This window comes from Prionailurus bengalensis, chromosome A1 (genome assembly GCF_016509475.1).
Source record: "Prionailurus bengalensis isolate Pbe53 chromosome A1, Fcat_Pben_1.1_paternal_pri, whole genome shotgun sequence".
NCBI lineage: Eukaryota > Metazoa > Chordata > Mammalia > Carnivora > Felidae > Prionailurus > Prionailurus bengalensis.
The window spans coordinates 50,190,938-50,211,803 of NC_057343.1; the positions used below are offsets into that span (position 1 = coordinate 50,190,938).

Below are 20,866 nucleotides of genomic sequence, written 5' to 3' on the forward strand. Positions count from 1 at the left end.
GAGGGACAGAGAGAGAGGGAGACACAGAATCTGAAGCAGGCTCTGGGCTTTGAGCTGTCAGCACAGAGCCTGAGATGGGGCTTGAACCCTCCTGAGCTGAAGTTGGAGGCTTAACCAACTGAGCCACCCAGGCGCCCCTTCAATAACTCTTTTTAGATGATGTTCACAGCTCTTTCCAGACCTGACTCCACTTTTTCTAATCTTGGATGTATTTTAGACGTCACCTGAATGACCCCCAGTATTTTGGAATACACTTGTCCTTGCTTGAGCTTATTATATTGTATTTTAAACTTTTCTTTCCTTTATTTTTTTCTGTTTCTTGTAATAGTTTCATCATACGTTTTCCCCACTGTCACTAATTTAATAGAAATTTGTTTAACTTCTTCCTGGAAGATCAGCTTCTTATGTAGATTGTCAATCCTTAATCTTTATTCTAATACTCATTCATTTTTACACAGTTCTCCTGGATTACCTTTCCTGAAATGTAACTTGAATTATTTTGGGTACTCGGATTTTTCTGAAGTGTTTTAGTGTATAGAAAACAGTGATTTTCAAGGCAAGGTAGAGGTAGAAGTTAGGATTTTCTGAATAGCTTTTTCTAAATTTACTTTCAGAAGAATTAATCCCTTTTGTTCATTTTGCATCTTTCATAGTTGAGAATCCTTGCTAGAGTGAACCCTATTTTTTTGTGTATTATAGCCCTAAAGTGTATCAGGGTAAAAAAAAAAAAAAAAAAAAGAAATGTGTTTGAGAACCATTTCCCAGGCATATACAATAAATTTCAGGCTCTTTAGCCTAGCTGTAGTCAAGCTTTTCCTAACTCTTGTCTTTCTAACTTTTCAACAGTGTTCTCTCGTTAAATATTTCTCTCTTGCTTTCCTTCACTTAACTGTTGCTAGGCTTTACCTCTTGCAGTTTACTTTTCTAAAATTATTCCTTCTGTTCATCTCTGCTCTTCCTACTTCTACACATCCTTCAAGATCTGGCTTAAATACTACCTTCTGCATGAAGCAATCCATTCCCTTTATGGACTCTTTATATGACTTCTATTATTTGCATTTAGCTATTTTCATATTCTTTTTCATTTATTTAAGATGTATATATTTTCACCTTTTAACAGCTCTGAAATTAGGGTCTATTTTTGCAGTTAATGTCATAATTTACTCTTTAGTATCCCCTGATTAGTTGTGTATAAAGTGACATATCTTTTTTTTTTTTTTTTTAATTTTTTTTTCAACGTTTTTTATTTATTTTTGGGACAGAGAGAGACAGAGCATGAACGGGGGAGGGGCAGAGAGAGAGGGAGACACAGAATCGGAAGCAGGCTCCAGGCTCCGAGCCATCAGCCCAGAGCCTGACGCGGGGCTCGAACTCACGGACTGCGAGATCGTGACCTGGCTGAAGTCGGACGCTTAACCGACTGCGCCACCCAGGCGCCCCTAAAGTGACATATCTTATAGCCACTGGTCCCTTAGCTTTGACGAAATGTGGTGTCATGTCTACCTTACTGTGGCTCTTAGACCTAGGATTGGTGTCTGATTCATTTGGACATGCTCCAAAATATCCAGCACTATTCCTTGCACATGAGCACAGTACATATTTATTATTTCACCAAAATTCCCTCAGAACTATCCTTAGTGGTGTAAGAACTTAAAAAAAAAAAAAATGTTTTTTTCCATAGTCCCCTAGGTAAACAGGACATACCCATTACCCGTTGTCCTTCAATACCGCACTATTAACATTTTGGGAAGGGTTCAGTTCTTTGTTGTATGGGCTGTTTTGTGCATTCCAAGGTGGAATATATATTACTATAGTCCAGGGGCATCCGGTTGGCTCAGTCGATTAAGTGTCCAACTCTTGATTTCAGCTCAGGCCGTGGTCTCACAGTCATAGGATTAAGCCCCACATCAGGCTCTGTGCTGAGTGTGGAGCCTGCTTGGAATTCTCTTTCCACTCTCTCTGCCCTTCCTCAGTTCACGCACTCTCTTTCTCTCTCAAAAAAAAAATTACTATATTATACTCACTGTTTTATTGACTCTCAGTCACTGAGAGAACAAAACTTAATAGCATATATTTTCAAATCTAGTATGAACCAGCTTAAACCTTTTGCACCAGGTACTGTTTTTGTAATCATCTTATTTCAGGTTCATCTACCATCTATGGGCTGAAGAGTCTTTGACATATTATTACCTCCATTGCTCTCTATAGTCTAGCACACTGGTTTTTGTCAGTTCCTGGGAAACACCTAAGTCTTTCCAGTTTGTTTTTGTTTGCTTGGGCTGCCATAACAAAATATCACAGACTGGATGACTTAAAGAACAGAAATTCATTTTCTCACAGTTTGGAGGCTAGAAGTCAATATGGTACCATCAGGGTTGGTTTCTGGTGAGCCTCTCTTCCTGGCTTGTAGATGGATGCTTTCTCACCGTGTCCTCACATGGCCTTTTCTCTGTGTGCATGTGGAGAGAGGGAGAGAGAGAGAGAGAGAAAGATATATATATATATATATATATATATATATATATATATATATACATACACACACACACACACAGAGAGAGAGAGAGGGATCAATCAATCGATCAATATCTTGTATCTCCTCTTCTTCTTCTAAAGACACCAGTCCTATCCAAGGTAGAGCATTACCATTATTAACCTTATTTACCTCCTTGAAGACCCTATCTCCAAATATAGTCACATTGGGGGTTAGGGCTTCAACATTAGAATTTGGGGGGAACACAGTTCAATGTATACCACCACCTGACTCAGTACTCTCCTGGAAATGCCCCTCCTGTTTGCATAGACCTCTCATCCATGGGGTCACTCCTTAAAAGTCATTTTTTCAGAGGTGTTTCTTTTATCACTCTCATATACATCTACCTCTGAATTTTCTGTCACAAAATCCTGTTTATTTTCTTCCTGGCACTTTTAAATGATTTATAATAAGGTTTTTTGCTTGTTTGTTTCTTCTGTTTATTTATTAGACTGTAAGTGCCATGAGCTTTGTCCCATTCACCTTGAATCCCCAGGACAGTGCTTGGCATGTGTAGGAATTTATGAGAAATTACATATACAAAGGTAAGGAGCACAGGATGTAGGTTTGTATGCTGACTCCACTACTTAGCAGCTTAGGCAAGATACTTTCCTCAGTGTAAAATGGAGACAGTAGCATCTACCTTATGGGATTGTTGTGAAGATTGATGAGCTAATCATATAAAGTCCCTGGCATATAATGGACCTTCAATAAATTTTAGGTGGTAATTTTATTTTATAAGCATTCAGAAAAATGAATACGAATGGCAGAGGATGAGGCTATAAGAAGGTGAGGATGAAGCAGAGGAGGAAGTTAACAAGGTGAAGTCAGACAAGGAGGGGGCCTGGATTTTATAGGCAACAGGAAGCCACCAAGGATGGTGTGTTTAGTTTAGTTCATGGGTCATCTGTGTGGAAGTTGGATATGGAGCCTCACGCTATGGGGAGATAGCTGAAATCTTTTGTATTTGGATAGTAGTTAGAGCCTTGAGAATTCTATAGAGGGGGAGTGGTGGCGGGCCACAATAAATCCCCGGGGCATGTTGGTGTTTACAGAGTGGGTAGAGGGGGAAGAGAAGCCAGTAATAACAGTGTCATAGCAATGGCAGTTGTCAGGGACATCTTTGTTACTCTGTCAGAACATGTCCATGGGAGTAGAGCAGCCCAGAGCCTTAGTGCATGCAGAGATTTATAGCCTGAATGAGAAATCAGTAAGTTGAGTCACCCAAATACAGTGGTATTTTCAGAAGACTGGCTTACTTAATAGGTTTCTGTAGACCAGTTGTCTGTTTACTCATGTGGTTTTCCCATCCCATCATCCCACCATGATCGTCAGGCAGCCTTTGGCTAATCCAGAAATTTGGACAGTAGCCCCACTTCACTTAAGTTTCATTAACCCAAACTGAAAATTATTGCTTTCGTTTTTCACTTAAGATAAAAGAACAATGGGATATGAGGAACTTAAATTGTGTGTTGTTAAAATTGTGAACAAGTGTCAGTGATACAGTCAGTAATGGAAGCAATCTGCCAAGTCCAAGGTGAAGAAAAGAAAAAAAAATCCAGAAAGGTTTAATTTGCCTTTAAACTCTACTTTTACTTCATTGATGCTTACCTAAAAAGCAGTTTCTCCCAAAATATTTGAAAAATTTAAAAAAAAAAGCAATTTTAAAAGTTTGTCTTTTGTCCATGTTAGTCTAGGAGCTAGTCCAGATAGGAGTAGAGCTCTCCTGATGATTTATTGTTTATTTAACTTTTTACAAAATAATACATTTATCGTACTTTTCAGAGCCTTCCATTCAAGTTTATCACAACCGTGAAAAGTAATAGAAATGGCACTACTGTTTTATTTATGGTTTTAAATAAACATGCCAAAGTGGAAAGTGCTTTTTGACTTACATATATTCACTTCCAATCTTTTTAAAAAAATTTATCTTTAAAATAGTTAAGATCAAAGAATTTTGTGGGAATTTTTTTCTTTACATTTTATCATGAGCATTTTCTTGTTTCATCAAGACCTCTTCATAAAAAATTCTATGTGGCTATCTACTGTTATGTGAATGAACCATAATTTACTTTCCAGGTTTTTTTTTTTAACTTTTGATGTTTGTATTGTTTTCAGTTTTTCAAGTTAAAATGGTAACTTTACTGAATGTCTTTCTTTATCCAAGTATTTATTCTACGTTCTCTTTTTATTTTTATTTTTATTTATTTATTTTTTTTTTAAATTTTTTTTTCAACGTTTATTTATTTTTGGGACAGAGACAGACAGAGCATGAACGGGCGAGGGGCAGAGAGAGAGGGAGACACAGAATCGGAAGCAGGCTCCAGGCTCCGAGCCATCAGCCCAGAGCCCGATGCGGGGCTCAAACTCACGGACCGTGAGATCGTGACCTGGCTGAAGTCGGATGCTTAACCGACTGCGCCACCCAGGCGCCCCTACGTTCTCTTTTTAAAGATAGTTTCCTATATGTAGAATTACTGAATCAAAGGGCTGAATATTTCTAAGTTTCTTATTATATAAAATAAAATTGTCTTTCTTTCATTTGATCAACTAAGTAACCTGTTTGAGTACCTGTAGTACCAGGCACTGGGCTAGGAGATGTACGTACAAAGGTGAATAATACGTAGTTTGTGTCTTTCAGGATCTCTTACTTCAGTGGAGATAATCTCAAAAGCAACCCTTACCGGTGTTGAATTCTGTTTTTAAATTTTACCATGTGTGATAGAGGGAATATGTTTGATTGCTAAAGATAGTTCAGAATTCTTTACTAAAAGTTTATAGAAGGAATTTAAATCATGACATAGAATTATAATTTATTTATAATGAAATACGTAATAATGTGTTTTGCTTAGTGTTGTCCATTAAGTGGGAGTTTATTTGTTAGGTAAGAAGTAGATAAATTGTGATTTTAAGTATGTGTTCATATATGTATACACAGTCAAAGATAAAGTGTGTGTGTGTGTGTGTGTGTGTGTATTCATGCGTGTGTGCGTGTGCATGCATGTATGTGTATCTGGTTGGCTTGGCCCTATCAATGCAGACTGTCAGTGGAGGAAAACAGTGTCAAGTCTCATTTTAATTCAGTGTATAAATATACTTTGCATGGCTTCATTTTGCTTTTCAATACAGTTTTGAGTGATTTTGATTATGTTAGAGTAAATTAAAGTGCTTACATTTATTTCTCTTCTTTAAGGATTTATTTTCTTCTTTCCCATGTTTGAAAGAAGCTAAACCTGTTAGGAAGAAACTTACTTCTTATACAACATAAAGTTTAAGTTTCTAATATTCTTAGAAGAATCAGATGGAAACAAATGGAACTCTGATGCAGAGTATGCTTTTTAAACCATATAGCCCGCTTTTGTTAGGAAATCTGAAATTGCACTTTCTGACTTTTTTTTTCCATTTACTTTCCATGCCTCATTTTCTTTGTTTCATTCCAGTAAGACTTAAGGTAAATCTTTTTTTGGGCAGCTTCATTTAATTTCATTCTTAAAATTGAGAAATTCTCTGGAACTCCTGGTTCTTTATACTTTTGCCTCTGTTTCTCTTATTTTTCTTTTTTATTGTTGTCATTCCTTCTTAATATTATTACCCAGAGAAAGGCATGTTTTGAAAGTATATGTAAAGTTGAATGGGGGAGCTGAGTTGGAAGGAGGGAATACAAATTAGAATTAGTCACATTTGGGAAAATGGTATTGGAATGGTTCTTTTTGTTCCTGTATTTTCAAGCACTGACACCATGTCTCCAAGCATGTAATCAGTTCTTTAATATCACTGGAAAAAAATGTATAGATAGATTAAATTAGTTGTTGAAAGGTAAGAAATGTAAATACTACTCCATCCTGATTATACTTTTTTCCCCCTTTCTTAGGTTAAGTGCTTTGTCCTAAAATGGATTAAGATATTCTTATCTTTCTTCTTCGTCATCTTTTTAACTTATTTATTATTTTTCAGTACGCTGAGGGTTTTGGAAATAGCAATGTTAAACTATTACTTATTTTGAAGGAAAATTCTTAGACTGAATTAATGAGTATACTCTTTTAGATCTGACTAAATGTAACCCTTCTGTGTAAAAATGTCTTCAGTAATAAACATAGAATCAAGATTAGGTTTGAAGATGGTGAGGTTTTTGTTTGTTTTGTTTAAAACCATAGCTTTCCAAAATGAAGGGGGTGATGCTAGGATTTAAGATTTTTTCATTTGTAATAAATGAGAACCTGTTCTCACGTTGTTAAAAAAAAAAATCTGGGAATTAGCTTGACCAGCTTAACAATGGTAAGCTTGAATTTAATGTAACATGTACAGATATGTCATTATATTGATAGAGATTTCTGACATGGAGAATTGTAAATTGAAGCGAGGAAACACAGTTGTTAAATTAGTAGAGGAAAAGTCTTTCAAGAATGTCTTGAAATCTGTGGGCATCTTGATTTATTAGATGAACAAAATGAATACATTTGCCATTGTGCAGATTTTCCATGGAATATGTAGTGATATTTTGTGTATTTTGATATGTAGCCCATGTTTCACTTTGACTTCTTTGCCAGCTAAACATGGATACTCTGTAGGAAAGTTTGTATCTTTTGCATGAATATGGTTTTACTTTCCTATTTTAAATTTGGACCTTACCTTTAGTGCAATCCGATATATTGTACTGAGCTTTCCAAAAAAATCTACAGAAATCCATTTAGAATTAATTTATAGTTGTGATTTTAAACTTTTCAAGTTTTACGTATATGGACATATTCCCATGCATGTGCATATACATACTCATACATGAATGCACACACATTTACAATTTAACTTCTTTTCATAGCATTTGGCAGCCCTAGAGAAGTTCCTCATACTTTTTCTTTCCATGTGCCATTTTAAACTCAGCGATATTGCTGAGGTCTGAAAGGACATATACATTCAGGAAATAACTGTTAAATTTAATTGTGATCAAATACATATTTTATCAACAGGTCAATAAAAGGAGTCATGATTTCCAGTGATCATATAAAGAAGCTAAAATTATTTTTAAAAGTGGAATTTGAATTTTTTACAGCATTTTATTCCCAACTCTACCCTGTAGAAGGAAAGGAGATATTATAAAGAAAATGCACATTGTTTTCTACTAGAGGTGCACAAATATCGTAGGTTCTCAAGCCAGAAAACTCTCACTCTGAGATGACTGGGGATGCTTGGAGACATTAGGCGTCACTTTGGGTGCCACAGTGTCAATTGAGGAAGTTTTCTTTGTACTCTTAGTGTCATTTACGGTTGAAAGTAATGGAAATTGAGGTGCTTATTAGCTTCCAAATATACTCATCTTAATCCTCACTGCTTTTGAAACCATGTTTGTCATCTTCCTTTAATGATGGTTACATTTACTGAATGCATCTTACATGGTGGGCATTATACTAAAGGACAGGTGTCCCCTATTCTAATCTTCTAAATTCCTTAAGATCTATGTTACCCCATTTTACAGATGGGAAGACTAAGAAGTAACTCATCCAAGGTCACATAGCTAGTAAGTACTGACCATGCTATCAAGGCAGAAAAACAAAATAACTCAAAATTGCTAAAACAAAAAAAGAAGAAAGGGAGGATTTTTAATTTTAAATTTTTGTTTTTATCCTAAGAGCAAAGTTAAACACAGCTAATAATTTAATGCAAATATGTAATGCATCACAAGCGACCATTCTTAGTTGTACTGAATACTTTTATTCTTTGTTACCCTTATATCTAAGTTAGCTCTTAGTAGATTTTTCCTTATATTAAACATAAAATCTTCCCCTTAAACTAACCACAGTCTTTTGGTTATCATATTGTGTATATTTCAGAAAACAGTAATTATTTTAAGTATCTACCAGCTAATGATCCCTTCGTGTTCAGAAAATTACATGGTTATAATGATATTTTTCTTAATAACAGGATGCCTATTAAAATGAGAAAATGTTTTGGGTGTAAGCCAAAATCACTTAGTTATTTTCGCATTTTAGAATAATTCAGATTTAAGCACTTACAACAACCTTCCAAACACTTAATAGACAAGCATTTTTTAGGCAGACCCTTGGCCCCCTTTTTAAAAATGTGTGTATCATTTCTTTTTAGCCTTTACAGTATTTTTAATTCATTGGTTAAACAGTTTAAAGAGTAATCTTGTCATTTACATACACACAGGGACATGTACATTAATGGAAAGAAGGTTTTAAACAGACACACATCCTTTTTAAACAGGCACACAACCTCTACCTTTTAATTAAAGGTTTAGATCATTTCTTTGTAGCCTTCATGATATTTCTAATTTTTTTTATTGTTATTAAACAGTTTAAAGAGTAGTTGACTCATATTCTCACATACAAAGTGACATGCACATTAACTGTGAAGGAAAAATAATTTGGCTTTGTAGGACCTGGGTATTTTATTTTTGTTTTATTTGTTTATTCTGAACTAGCTATAAGTGTTTAAAAACAGAAACATTTGAATTGTGTTTGAGGAATACAAATAGAGATAGTAATAGATTTCCCTCTATGAATCAGCTAAATTAATTGACAGTTGACGGGTGAGTGGCTCTGTATGCAATGAAAACACTGAAATTAGAGTCAGGAGTCATGTGTTCTGCCTCTGGTTTTGACTGTTACTAGTTGAATGCTTTGGGCAAGTCAGCTAAGTCCTTGTGCTTCTAAATATTAAAAAACAAAAAACCAGCTCCCACCCCAAAAAAAAAAACCACTGTCCTAATAAACCCACTCTGTGTTTGTATTTTATTTTATTATTTTTTATTTTTTTGTCTTTTATTTTTGACTCTGACAGGATTTAAGTTAGAATCAGAATGCTTAAAAATCTCTGAAAATGAGTGTTTATGCCTAAATCTTTCATGCAACAATAATTTATTAAATTCCTAAGGGTTCTTTGTGAAGAGCAAAACATTTAAGCTGCTTTTGAAATGCCTGGGGTTCTGAAAAGTCTGTTCTAGGTTTTCCTGAATATTATATAATGAAGAGATAGATTTGTTATTACATGTGAAGTGTTCTATATGAAGTCACCCTATACTGCTGCATTGCCTACACAGCAGAGGGGATGTAGAGTCAATGGTAAAGTCTGGCACGTTGATATTTTTAATAATTTTAATGAAGTAAGTAATTTTTTAAGCAATTTTGGATTCTAAAAGACTACAAAATCACCATAAGCAGTCCCAAAAGGGAAGCTCTCATTCACTCCACCAGCCTCACTGATGCTTATGAGATAGACTAGGGACAAGACTAGAGAGAGCTCTAAGGTGCAAACCTGGGGAAGGGAGCAGTTTCTACTTTGGTTATGGCACCAAGTCTGGATTCTTCTCTACAGAGCAAAACCTAAAGATGCTAGGACAAAAAAACCTTCTTTGGGGAAGGGAATAGATAAAAACCACCCCTTGGGGGAGGGGCAGAAATCTATGAGACAAATCACTGGAGGAGGAAAGCCTGATTCTTGATATTCAGGGACAAACAGCCTACCTATAATGGTAGAGCCAATGGCTAAACCAGAACAATAAAGAATGTCTCTATCATCTCACCATTAAAGACCAGCATGCACCAATAAATGTCAAAAGTTTGAGAGTGAGAAAGAACAAGGAGAAAAACCTCTGAGCACAGGCTCTGAGAAAAATCCTCTGTCAGTGGAACAAGAACATTGAAAAAGAAAGCGTCGAACAACCCAGCTGCTACCCTAAGCACAGGGTAATGGTAGATGAATTTTAAGGTGGTAGGTTGGTAAGGTTAACCATAGCCAAATAAAACCCAAACAGCTCAACTCCTGACTAGATTGATTCAGTTCCACACATTAAGGCCTACCAGAAGGGACATGCCCATTCTCAGGCATAAGTAGTATTTATCTCAGTTTGCTCTTCCACAAGATGTATAGCTTTTAACCAAAAATTATAAGACAAGAAACAAGAAAAATAACAGTACACTGTTATAAGACAAAGCAGTCAAAAACCAGAGTCAGATACGATTTGGATATTGGAACTGTCAGATGCAGCTTGAAATAACTATAATTAACATATTAAAGGCTCATGTGAAAAAGGTAGACATGTACTAACAAATAGGGAATATCAGCAGAGAGTTTGAAAGTACAAGAAAGAATCAAATGGAAATGATAGTAATGAAAAATATGGTACCAGAGATGAAGAATGCCCTTAATGGGCTCACCAACCAATAGAATTGACAAAATTGAGGAGAGAATCAGTAAATTTGAGGGCACATCACTAAAAATTGCTCATACTGAACCACAAAAGTAAAATACACTGTGGTAGTGGTTTTAGGGGACCCAGGGCATCTCAGAGTTGTGGAGCAATCTCAAATGATCTGATACATGAAAGTAGAATCCCAGAAGGAAAAGAGAGAGGTGGGGGCTAGATGGAGACATAGGACAGTAAAAATATTTCAAGATCTAATGGCTGTTTTTCAAAGAATAATTAAAGACATCAAAGCACAGCTTCAAGAATCTCAACACTAAGATAAATACCCCTATGCTCCCAAAACCAAACACACATAGACACGGAGATATATAATATTCAAACTGCAGAAAATGAAAGCTCAATAGAAAATGTTCAAGGCAGCCAGAAGAAAAAGACACATTGGATACAGAGGAACAAAGATAAGAGTTAAGTCAAGCCTCTCAGATATTATACAAGCCAGAACACCATGGAATGATATTTTTGAAGATGAAAAAATTAAAATGTAACAAAAATATCTTTTAAAACTAAAGGACACATAAAGAGATTGAAACAAACAAAAACAGAGAATTCATTAGCAGGTTACCTGCACTACGATTTGGTACTACACAAAGATCTGTGGAGTGCTGAAAATGGAACAAGTGAAAGTAAATATAAATACTGTTCTTTTTTTTTAATGTTTATTATTTATTTTTGAGAGAGAGAGACAGAGTGCAAGCAGGGGAGGGTTAGAGAGACAGACAGACACAGAATCCGAAGCAGGATCCAGGCTCTGAGCTGTCAGCACAGAGCCCAATGCGGGCGGGACTCGAATCCACAAACTGTGAGATTATGACCTGAGCTGAAGTCAGATGCTCAACTGACTGAGCCACCAGGCGCCCCTATTGTTCTTTTTAAAAATTGTTTTAGAAGACAACTGACTATCAAAATAAAAAATGATAACCATGTATTGTAAATTTATAGCATATATAAAAATAAAATGTGTGACATTAGCACAAAGGATGGAAGAAAGAATTTGGAATATTGCTGTAAGATTTTTAGATGACTTACGATGTGGTATAATATTACTTGAAGGTACACTGTGACTAAAGATAGGTATTTTAAACCCAAGCACAATTACTGAAAAAGTTAGAAGTATAAACAATAAGACAATAGTACATATTAAATGGAATCATAGAAATAATTCAAAAAAAGGCAGACAAGGAACAAAGAACAAATGGAGAAAGTAGAGAACTGGCAAGATGATAGATTTTAATTCAACCATGTTAATAGTTACATGAAATTAATAAAATATAAATGGTCTAAATGTGAACACACAAATTGAAAGAAAGATTATCACATTAGTAAAAAAGCAAAACTCAATTATGTGTATCTAGAGGAAAGTCACTTTAAATATAAAGACATGGAAATATTAAAATAATTGGGAAAGATACACAATGAAAACATCAAACAAAAGAAAGCTGGGATAACTGTATTGAAATTAGGTGAAGTAGACTTCAGAACCAGGAATATTACCAGTGATAAGGACATTATAAGAATAAAGAGATCAATTCACCATACCTAAAGTTTGTGTATGTAGCTAAAAATAGAACCTCTAAACATATGAGAAGAACACTGACAAAACTGAAGAGAGTAATAGACAAATCCACAAATACAGTTGGATATTTCAACACTCCTCTCAGTAATCAGTAGAACAAGTAGACCCAGAAAATTAGTAAGTATATAGAAGACCTTAACAGCATTGTAACAGTTGTGGAACATTCCATCCCAAAACAGCTGAATATACATTCTTTTCAAGTACACATGGGATGTTCACCAGGACGTACCATATCCTGGACCAGGAAATTAACAATTTTTTAAAACGTTGAAATCATACAATGAATGCTTACTAGCCATAATGGGATTAAATTAGAAATCATTAACAGAAAAAATATCTGGAAAGTTACCAAATATTTAGACTTGAAACACTATACTTTTAAATAGTTCATGGATCAAAGAGGAAGTCACAAAGGAAATTAGAAAATATTTTGAATAAAAATTTAAAAAATCCAAATTCAAAAGCAGGGATTAGAGAGAAGTCGCTAACATTAAATGCTTATAGTAGAAAAGAAAAACAGGAGTTACAGAAAAATCTATAGCATTGAATGCATAAAGTAGAAAAGAAAAAGCAGGGATTCTAGAGAATTGTAGTATTAAATGCTATGATAGAAAAGAAAAGAGGCTTCAAGTCGGTGATTTAAAGTTTTACCTTAAGGTGGTAAAAGGAGCAAATTAAACTGAAATCAAGCAGAAGGAAGAAATGATAAAAGCAGAAATCAATGAAATTCATTATTGTATTAAAGGTCCTTGCCAATGCAATAAGGCAAGAAGAAAGAAAAGGCATATGGGTTAGGAAAGAAGAAATAAAAGTGTCTGTATCCATAGTGAGCATGTTTTTTTATGTAGAAAATTATTTATATAAAAATGTCAACTAGCAAAATATGGGCAGTCTAGATAAGATATTATAACAATATAAAATCATGAAGGTGATAACTACACTGCTGTTATGGAAGAGAGTTCTCTTGGTTATAGGAAATACTGAAGTATTTAGGGGTAAAGGACCAAGTATGTAACTTACCTTAAACCCTCAAATGGTTCAGGAAGAACATTACATAGAGAGAGCATAAATGCAGAGGACAAAGCAAATGGGGGGTAGGATGTCATAGGCGTACATTTCAGTGTTTCCTGTACTTTCTGCTTTTATAACTCTATAAATGTGAATTAAGAGTTTTTAAAGGGTTTTTTCAAAAATGGCAAAAAAAGAGGGCCATTAAACTTCAAGTCGGAAATTACTTATAGTAAGCAAACATGAGGGATTAGGTAATATCTGCCTGTAGGAAAGAGTATGCTTGCTTACTGCGTGCTATAAAACATGTTTCCCCAAACTGAGTGTTTCTCTCCTGTAACACAGCTCACATGTGTGCAGCCATCCTTCTGGGCCCTCTGTGTTGCCTTGATGTGAGTGGATGCAAACATATAGATGATCATGCTCCTGGCTGTGATATAAGTAAAGTCCTGTTTCTCTGACCCAGGAGTCTCATGTCTTCTCCCAGGATCAACTTTTTCAATTGAAAGGGTGAAATCAAATCTCAGTCCTCATGGTCTAGTGCTGTGAACATTTCCTACTTGTCCCTATTTCTCTTCTTTTTCTCACACTGAATTCTTTGCCAGGAATCCCTTTCCCATTTCACCTGCCAAACCTTACACATTCTTTCAATGTACACCCTTCAGTTCTGCTTCTAGCTTAGTGATCACTCCCTCTCAGATTCTTAGAAGATTTTTGTTTTATTCCACTGCTCAGTCATCTTTCCTTCCCTTTCCTTTTTTACTCCATTTTCTTTTCCCTCTTCATCCATTTTTCTTCTCTTCCCCATTCGCTCCTCTCTTTTTCCTATTGAAATGTAATTGGATTGAATATGACAAACTTCTGATTAGACTATGTGAGAGCAGTTTATTCCTGTATAGAGCCAAGTATAGGTTTTTTTAATGTATTTCTTTTTTTTAAGTTTTTTTTTTAATGTTTTATTTATTTTTGAGAGACAGCGTGAACCTGAGGAGGAGAGGGACAGAGAGAGAGGAAGACACAGAATCCAAAGCAGGCACCAGGCTCTGAGCTGTCTGCACAGAGCCCAAGGCAAGGCTCAAACTCACCAGCTGTGAGATCATGACCTGAACCCAAGTCAGACATTCAACTGACTGAGCCACCCAGGCACCCTTATTTATGTATTTCTGATTGACTGGTTCTTACTAAGAGCCACTGAAGTGTTCACAAACATGTTTTTTAAACCCTCATCACAGAGATAGCTTTATTTTAGGTTAGTGTATTGTTTATATAGATTGAAAGTACTAAGTAGGATCATAAAATTTTCAGGGTTCAGAGAGTCCTAGAAATCATTCAGGGAAAAACATTTCATTTTCCTGAAGAGAATAAGGTCATGGTTAGTGAAATTCTTGCTTCCCAAGGACTCATATTACTATTCTTATTGCTGCTTCTCACTATGGTTATAAATGATTATAGTTTTTTCATACTGCTTTAAATCAATTTTTTTTATTTCATGTACTAGTTGTATTTATTGGAAGTAGCAATCATAAAATTATCATTTGGATTACCATTAATAAGTTAGGTATTGTAATGTGGATTTTGTGGAAAACTGTTGGACCAGATTCAACGTTTGTGGTATAATTATGTTTGAAAGTTTCCACTCTCAAAATATCTAATTTTAAGAGGATTATACTTCTTGTTATTAGAATCTAGTCGAATAAATTAGTAATAAAATCTTTCTTGGACAGTTGGGCAATACATCAAGGTGATTCTACACATTGCATTCCAGAACCAGATTTCCTGTATTTGAATCCCATCCCTGCCACTTGCTAGCACTGTGGCCTTTATATTGGTTATATTGGTTGTATTCATTAACCTCTATGTGCTCTGATTCCTCATTTGTAAAATGGGAATATAGTACCTATCTCATGGGTTACTGGGAGATTAATGAATTCATATATGTAAAGTGCTTAAAGGAGTGCCCAGGACAAAATAAGTGGTACATATTTTAACTAACACTGTTGATTACTAAAAGATGGCTAGTAGGCTGTGATAGTTTCTATTTGTCAGCCTAAGTAAGAGGGTAGTTTATGCAAGCCATCAGCTTCAGAGGGGTTAAATTTCACTCCTCTTTATATTCTGAAGGGGGTTTTTCCCCCCTTAGAGCTTATTCTCGCTAAGGAATTCTTTTCACCAGTGCCTCTGTCACCATTCAGTTTTCTTCTACACATTATTTTTTGTTTTGTATGTGTAACATATTGTGTGTTCTCCGTGTATGTGTGTGTATTTGCCTGTTTTTTAAACCATTTGATGTAATAATTCCATTTTAGTGGCTTTTAAAGAATTCCATGAGTCTGTGTTATGCAAATGAGGATAGGTAAACATTTTAGATGGGTACTTACAGAAGCTATGGCATATAACCTGATACTTGGTTATATATTTCCACTTTATCTAGTTTTAACCAATATTCATATATAATTCTTTCTGGATTATTGTTGGTTAAAAGTACTAGACCATATAAATACAAATATGACCATACGTTGCTTTGAAAAATAAATGATCGCCCAGTAACGTGGTCTAAGTATAATGTTCTCTTTTTTAATTATGTAGTCCTCCTCGCCATCCTCATCACAGCCTCATTCTAGCCACTGCAGAACGAAGGCCTCATCATTGTGTCACCATGCATCCCTGCCCTGGGTCAAACGTAACCATGTAGGCCCTGCAAAGGCTACCAGTCCATCTCTCCGTCTTCGTCGCTGGCGACCCTTCTTACGCCTACCATCTATGGGTCTCCATTCTGTTGTAAGTGTAGTCAATCTTCCATCTCTTCTTCCAGTGACAAGGGTAGTCCATTTTTTTTCCCTACACTTCTTCAGTCTTCAAAGTGCTTTTCTCTTGGTTCACTCAACCATTAGCTTTTTCTCCCCCAATAAGATTGCAAGCATACCTCTATGCTTTGCAGTCTAGCTTGACTTTCACCAGTGCCTCGGTGAACATTCATCTTCCCACTCCATATCCCGCCAACATAAGGATGCCTGCCTTTTGATGAGTACTGATTGACGTTCATGGTAATGTTTAAGTTCCTGTCAGTTGTTAAAGTGAATATGTATTCTCTTACCCTTCATCTTTATGATTTCATTTAGTTGACTTAGGTCAACAAATGCTATGTACCTTCTGAGTTCTTTGCCATCTCTTTGTTTTGGTTTTTTTTTTTTTTTTTTTTTTTCATGTTTCTGAACATGACTATAGTCTCTTGTCATGCTCTGGGGTCACTTTACTTACTCTATCCTTAACCTAATCCTTCCATGGTGTAGGGTGTTTCATCTAAGCTATTTTATTCCCTGAGGTGTCTCAGGTACTTGGTTTAATCTTGATCCAATCTTCCCTGCCTATTCAGTTTCTAAAGATCTTTTCCAAGTAGGAGGTGAAGATTTTCTCCTTGTGAATTGATGTAGGCTTCCCACAAGTTTTATGATTTCTCCTTCTTAGGTTGATAATATTAGCAAACTATTAAAAAGTACATTCTTTCTTTTAATCTTGCTAATTATCTTAAATGTTGAGGTTGATGGTGGAATTCTAATAATTCTCATAATTGACATCAACTGCAGGGTTAGGCAACTCCAGCTCTATCTTTCTGCTGTTTTAGACTTATATAGCAATGAGTTTCATTTGGCAGAGCCTACCTAGAAATGCTACCTCTGAAAGATTTTGTGTATGCCATCCATTTATGAAAAACTTCATGCTTCTGGAAATCATCATGACTTTTGAAGCTAGAGGAAGTCTCATTCCTCATACATTTAATGCTTCAATAAATTGAAAGTTGATGTCAAACATTCTTTCTTCCCCTTTATGTACTCTTTTAGAGCTATGCTCAAACTGTGAAGCAGAGTTTTGACAGTTTTCCTAAAATATGTACATCCCCCAAATATCAGTATGGTCATAAAATAGCCTTTCATTTGTGCTGAGTATCAAGCAACAAACTGGTGTTTCTCTTATTTCATTTTCCTCATTGGATCACAACATGCATTTGCCATTTTTATTCATTTACCTGTTTAATATTTTTTGCTTCCCTACTGTGCCACACATTGTTTGGCATAGTAGGAGATATAAGGTGAATTATAGGACCAGAGTAAAACCCTAATTTTGTAAATTCTAACTTGGGCACAATTGATTCTAAATATTCCTTTGTACTTTTAAAATATTCTGAATATAAATGAACATATCATAAAGTTGGTGTTTCCAGTTTTATATGATTTTATATAAGTTTGATCTTTGCTTTCCATATTAATTCTGTTGCTTTATCGCTTCATAAATATTTTCATAGCATAGCGTGGATTCTGGAACTACCCTGCCTGAGTTTGAAACCAGATTCCATCACTTCCTAGCTGTATAACAGTTTTCTTGAGAACAAATGAGTGTATTACCTGCCTCATAGAGTTTATATGATGATTCATTGGTCAGTACTTTTAAGTACATAAACATATACCAGTGCCTGGTATATATTAAGTATCAGATAATTACAAATTAAATTTAAACTATATTTTCTACAATTTGAAATTTATATTTAATATTTAATTTCTAATTGATTTATTATGTGACTTTTTAATTGTTTGAGATAATAATAAGTGTTATATTATAAATTAGGGAACTTTGTAAAAAATAATATATAAAAAATAGGCAAAATATGATCCAATCTATAGTTTCTGGTTTCTGCCTTCTTGGTCATTTTTTGAAATTGAAGACTTTGCCTTTTCTTTAATTGTTCTTGTTTTTAGTGGAATAGTTTTTAAGCATTTGGGATAATTGCAAATTTCAGACTAATGAAGTTGACCAAAGGGAAAGGCTCCTAGTAGGTACTGAGGTTTTGTGGAAGGCTTAGAAATTTTGAGCTTTACTTACCTTTTATAACAATTTGAAGGCTTCTCATACCCTCTTTGGAGTTTTATATTTTTAGTACACACTTTTGGATAAAAGGTATAATGACTCACAATTATGAGTCACTAGCTTGAGTGATTTCTTTTATTTGTGATAATGGAGTATTAATATTTTTAACATTACATAATGCTTTTATAGCACTTAACAATTTACAAAGTACTTTCATGCATTTCACTTCAACTTTAAAACAGATAAGAAACCCAGTGCGCACAGGGATTGGGTACATATTCAGGTCTAGAACTCCAGTTGTACTACTTTACCTCTAGAATGGTTGTACGTACTGACAGATTATGAAAAATAGAAGCTATAAGATGTATTATTCTTAAGAGATGGGGTTAAAATAATTTATACTTTTTGAAAATACGATAGTTCTAAACATTTAAAATACTTGATATCCTGTTGGGAGAATTGTCTTAAAATGAGTAAAGACCACTTTCTAGTTGGATAAAAAATCATTTCTAGTATTTGTTGTTATAGAACTGAATGTATAGTTTGTAGAATTGCTTAGGTGTAGCCTTGAAAAATTGGAATTTTCTTTTGGTCATTAGTAAAACGAGGATATTGGATTGAGTGATCACTAATATTTTTTGATTCTCTGACCAGGAAAATAAGGGAACTCAATATCACTGTCTTTAAATATCCGAAGAAATACCATGTTCAAGAGGGGCTAGACTTTTTCTAACATAATGGAAAATAGTGGGAGACATATATTAGCCTCAGATGAAGGATAACTCCAACAAACGGTCCAAGATGGAATGGACTCCCTCCTAATCCATTCTCATAGAGGCCACTGCAAGACGGGGGTTGAGAGGAATCTACTATTGGAGCAATAGTAAAAGTAGATAATTCTGATTACTACCAACAGTGGAATTCTTCATTCTAAATTGAAATTAAGAAGAACTAGTTTGCCATATTAATGTTACATTGAGGTTCTCCCATTCATAATTGGGGGGAAATAATCTCTGAAGAATAATGTGAATTTAGATGAGTCACACTATCTGTAAATGTTTTAGAAGCATTCAGTAAATCCAAAATAATGTTTATTCTGTAAATTTCAATTTTTGCATCTGAAAACTTCTTATTAAAACTATTTAAAATTATAAAATTACCTGAAGGTGAAAAAAAATTTTGCAGTTCAGATAGTGTTGTGCTACTTACAGGATGTTAATATGAGATGTAATTTGATTTATGCCTCTTTAAAACGTTTGCCTCTAAAATTTGTACTTGCATTTAACAGTGATTGCATTTTCTTTCAGACTATTTAGATTTGATATATAGCTAACACATAGTAGTGTTAAACTGTACAGCTTACTCGGTATCATAGACAGTGCCAGTTAATCATGTATTGACCTTGGGTAATTTATTTAAATTTCTAAGAAATGTAGCAGCTATTGCTTAATGAAAATTGAATTCAGTGAACTAAAACACACACACACACACACACACACACACACACACACAAACAAAATAAGAAACAAGTAGACGTAATTTTAATTTCAAATAGTTTACTAAGAAAGCCGGAGAAAAATCATAGGTTATAGTTAATTGTATTTTAATTTGCTTTTATCTTTTTTCCCCCTTTACTCTTTTGGGCTATTTTCCTGAATTTATTCATTTTTAAACCTTTTGATCTGTGATGAATAATGAGAGTTATTTTATTCTAAGACTATTTATATTACATTGTTCAAAAACTGAGATTATCAAATTGAAATCATGAAGGAAAGAATTCACTTTCTCGATGTCTTAAAATTTAGCTTGAAAAGTTTCTTTTAACTTTATGCTATTATTAATTTTTTTTAAAACATTCTTATTTCAAATTTCAAAAATTAGACAAATCAGTTCACGCACGCATGTCATTCAGCAGGTATGCATCGTGCATCCACTAGACACCCAGCTTGTACTAGGTACTGGGCCTTCCAGGGTTGGACAATACTAAAGGTTTTTAGATCTGTTGAGATTTAAGAAAGATGTGCTTTAGTCGATGTTTTCCTGGTGGATGTTTTTCAGTGTTTCCACATTGTCATAAATGTGGTCATGTTCATTCTTTGTCCACCATATCAAAGATTAATAAGCCTTGAATTATGTTGGATAAATGTTCTCTCATGCCATTTCATATTTGTATGTGTTTACAATGTACTTGATTGACTACTAACATGTATAATATATATTTTTCCCTCCTATTTCAGGCACCAAGTATAGATGAAAAAGTAGATCTTCATTTTATTGCATTAGTTCATGTAGATGGGCATCTCTATGAATTAGGTAAGATCTATTTAAATTTATTCTGGGGAAGGAAATGATAAATGGGAAAGTATTTATGATTAACAGGATTGTTGACATTTACTGTATTTACTTGAGTTGGCATAATGACAGTTTTCCATTTAAGATTTTTTACTAGAAAAAAATAATTTTTTTGACGTTTAAGCAACTTAAAATTCAAGAAAGTGTGCATACCACCTTTGCATCTCAAGCAAAACACAGAAGTAAAAATCATAGGAAACTCCTGTAAATCACTTCAGCATTCTTAACTAAATTACTAAGTTAGTTATCATCATCTGGATGAACTATCTTGATCCTGAAACAACTTTTAAAACACCATGTAATATTCATAATGACT

General features: G+C 34.5%; 1 protein-coding gene across 3 annotated transcripts in view; it reads left to right on the forward strand.

The window, feature by feature from the left end:
• UCHL3 (ubiquitin C-terminal hydrolase L3) overlaps positions 1-20,866 on the forward strand; it is a 102,696-nt gene that overhangs the window by 75,642 nt on the left and 6,188 nt on the right. For 2 of the 3 annotated variants that reach the window (XM_043580548.1, XM_043580540.1), the window contains 2 exons: positions 15,925-16,116; positions 20,436-20,511. In XM_043580548.1, the coding sequence (XP_043436483.1) occupies positions 15,925-16,116; positions 20,436-20,511 (268 nt within the window). The remainder of the gene's footprint in view (positions 1-15,924; positions 16,117-20,435; positions 20,512-20,866) is intronic. The other variant, XM_043580557.1, reaches the window with a different exon arrangement.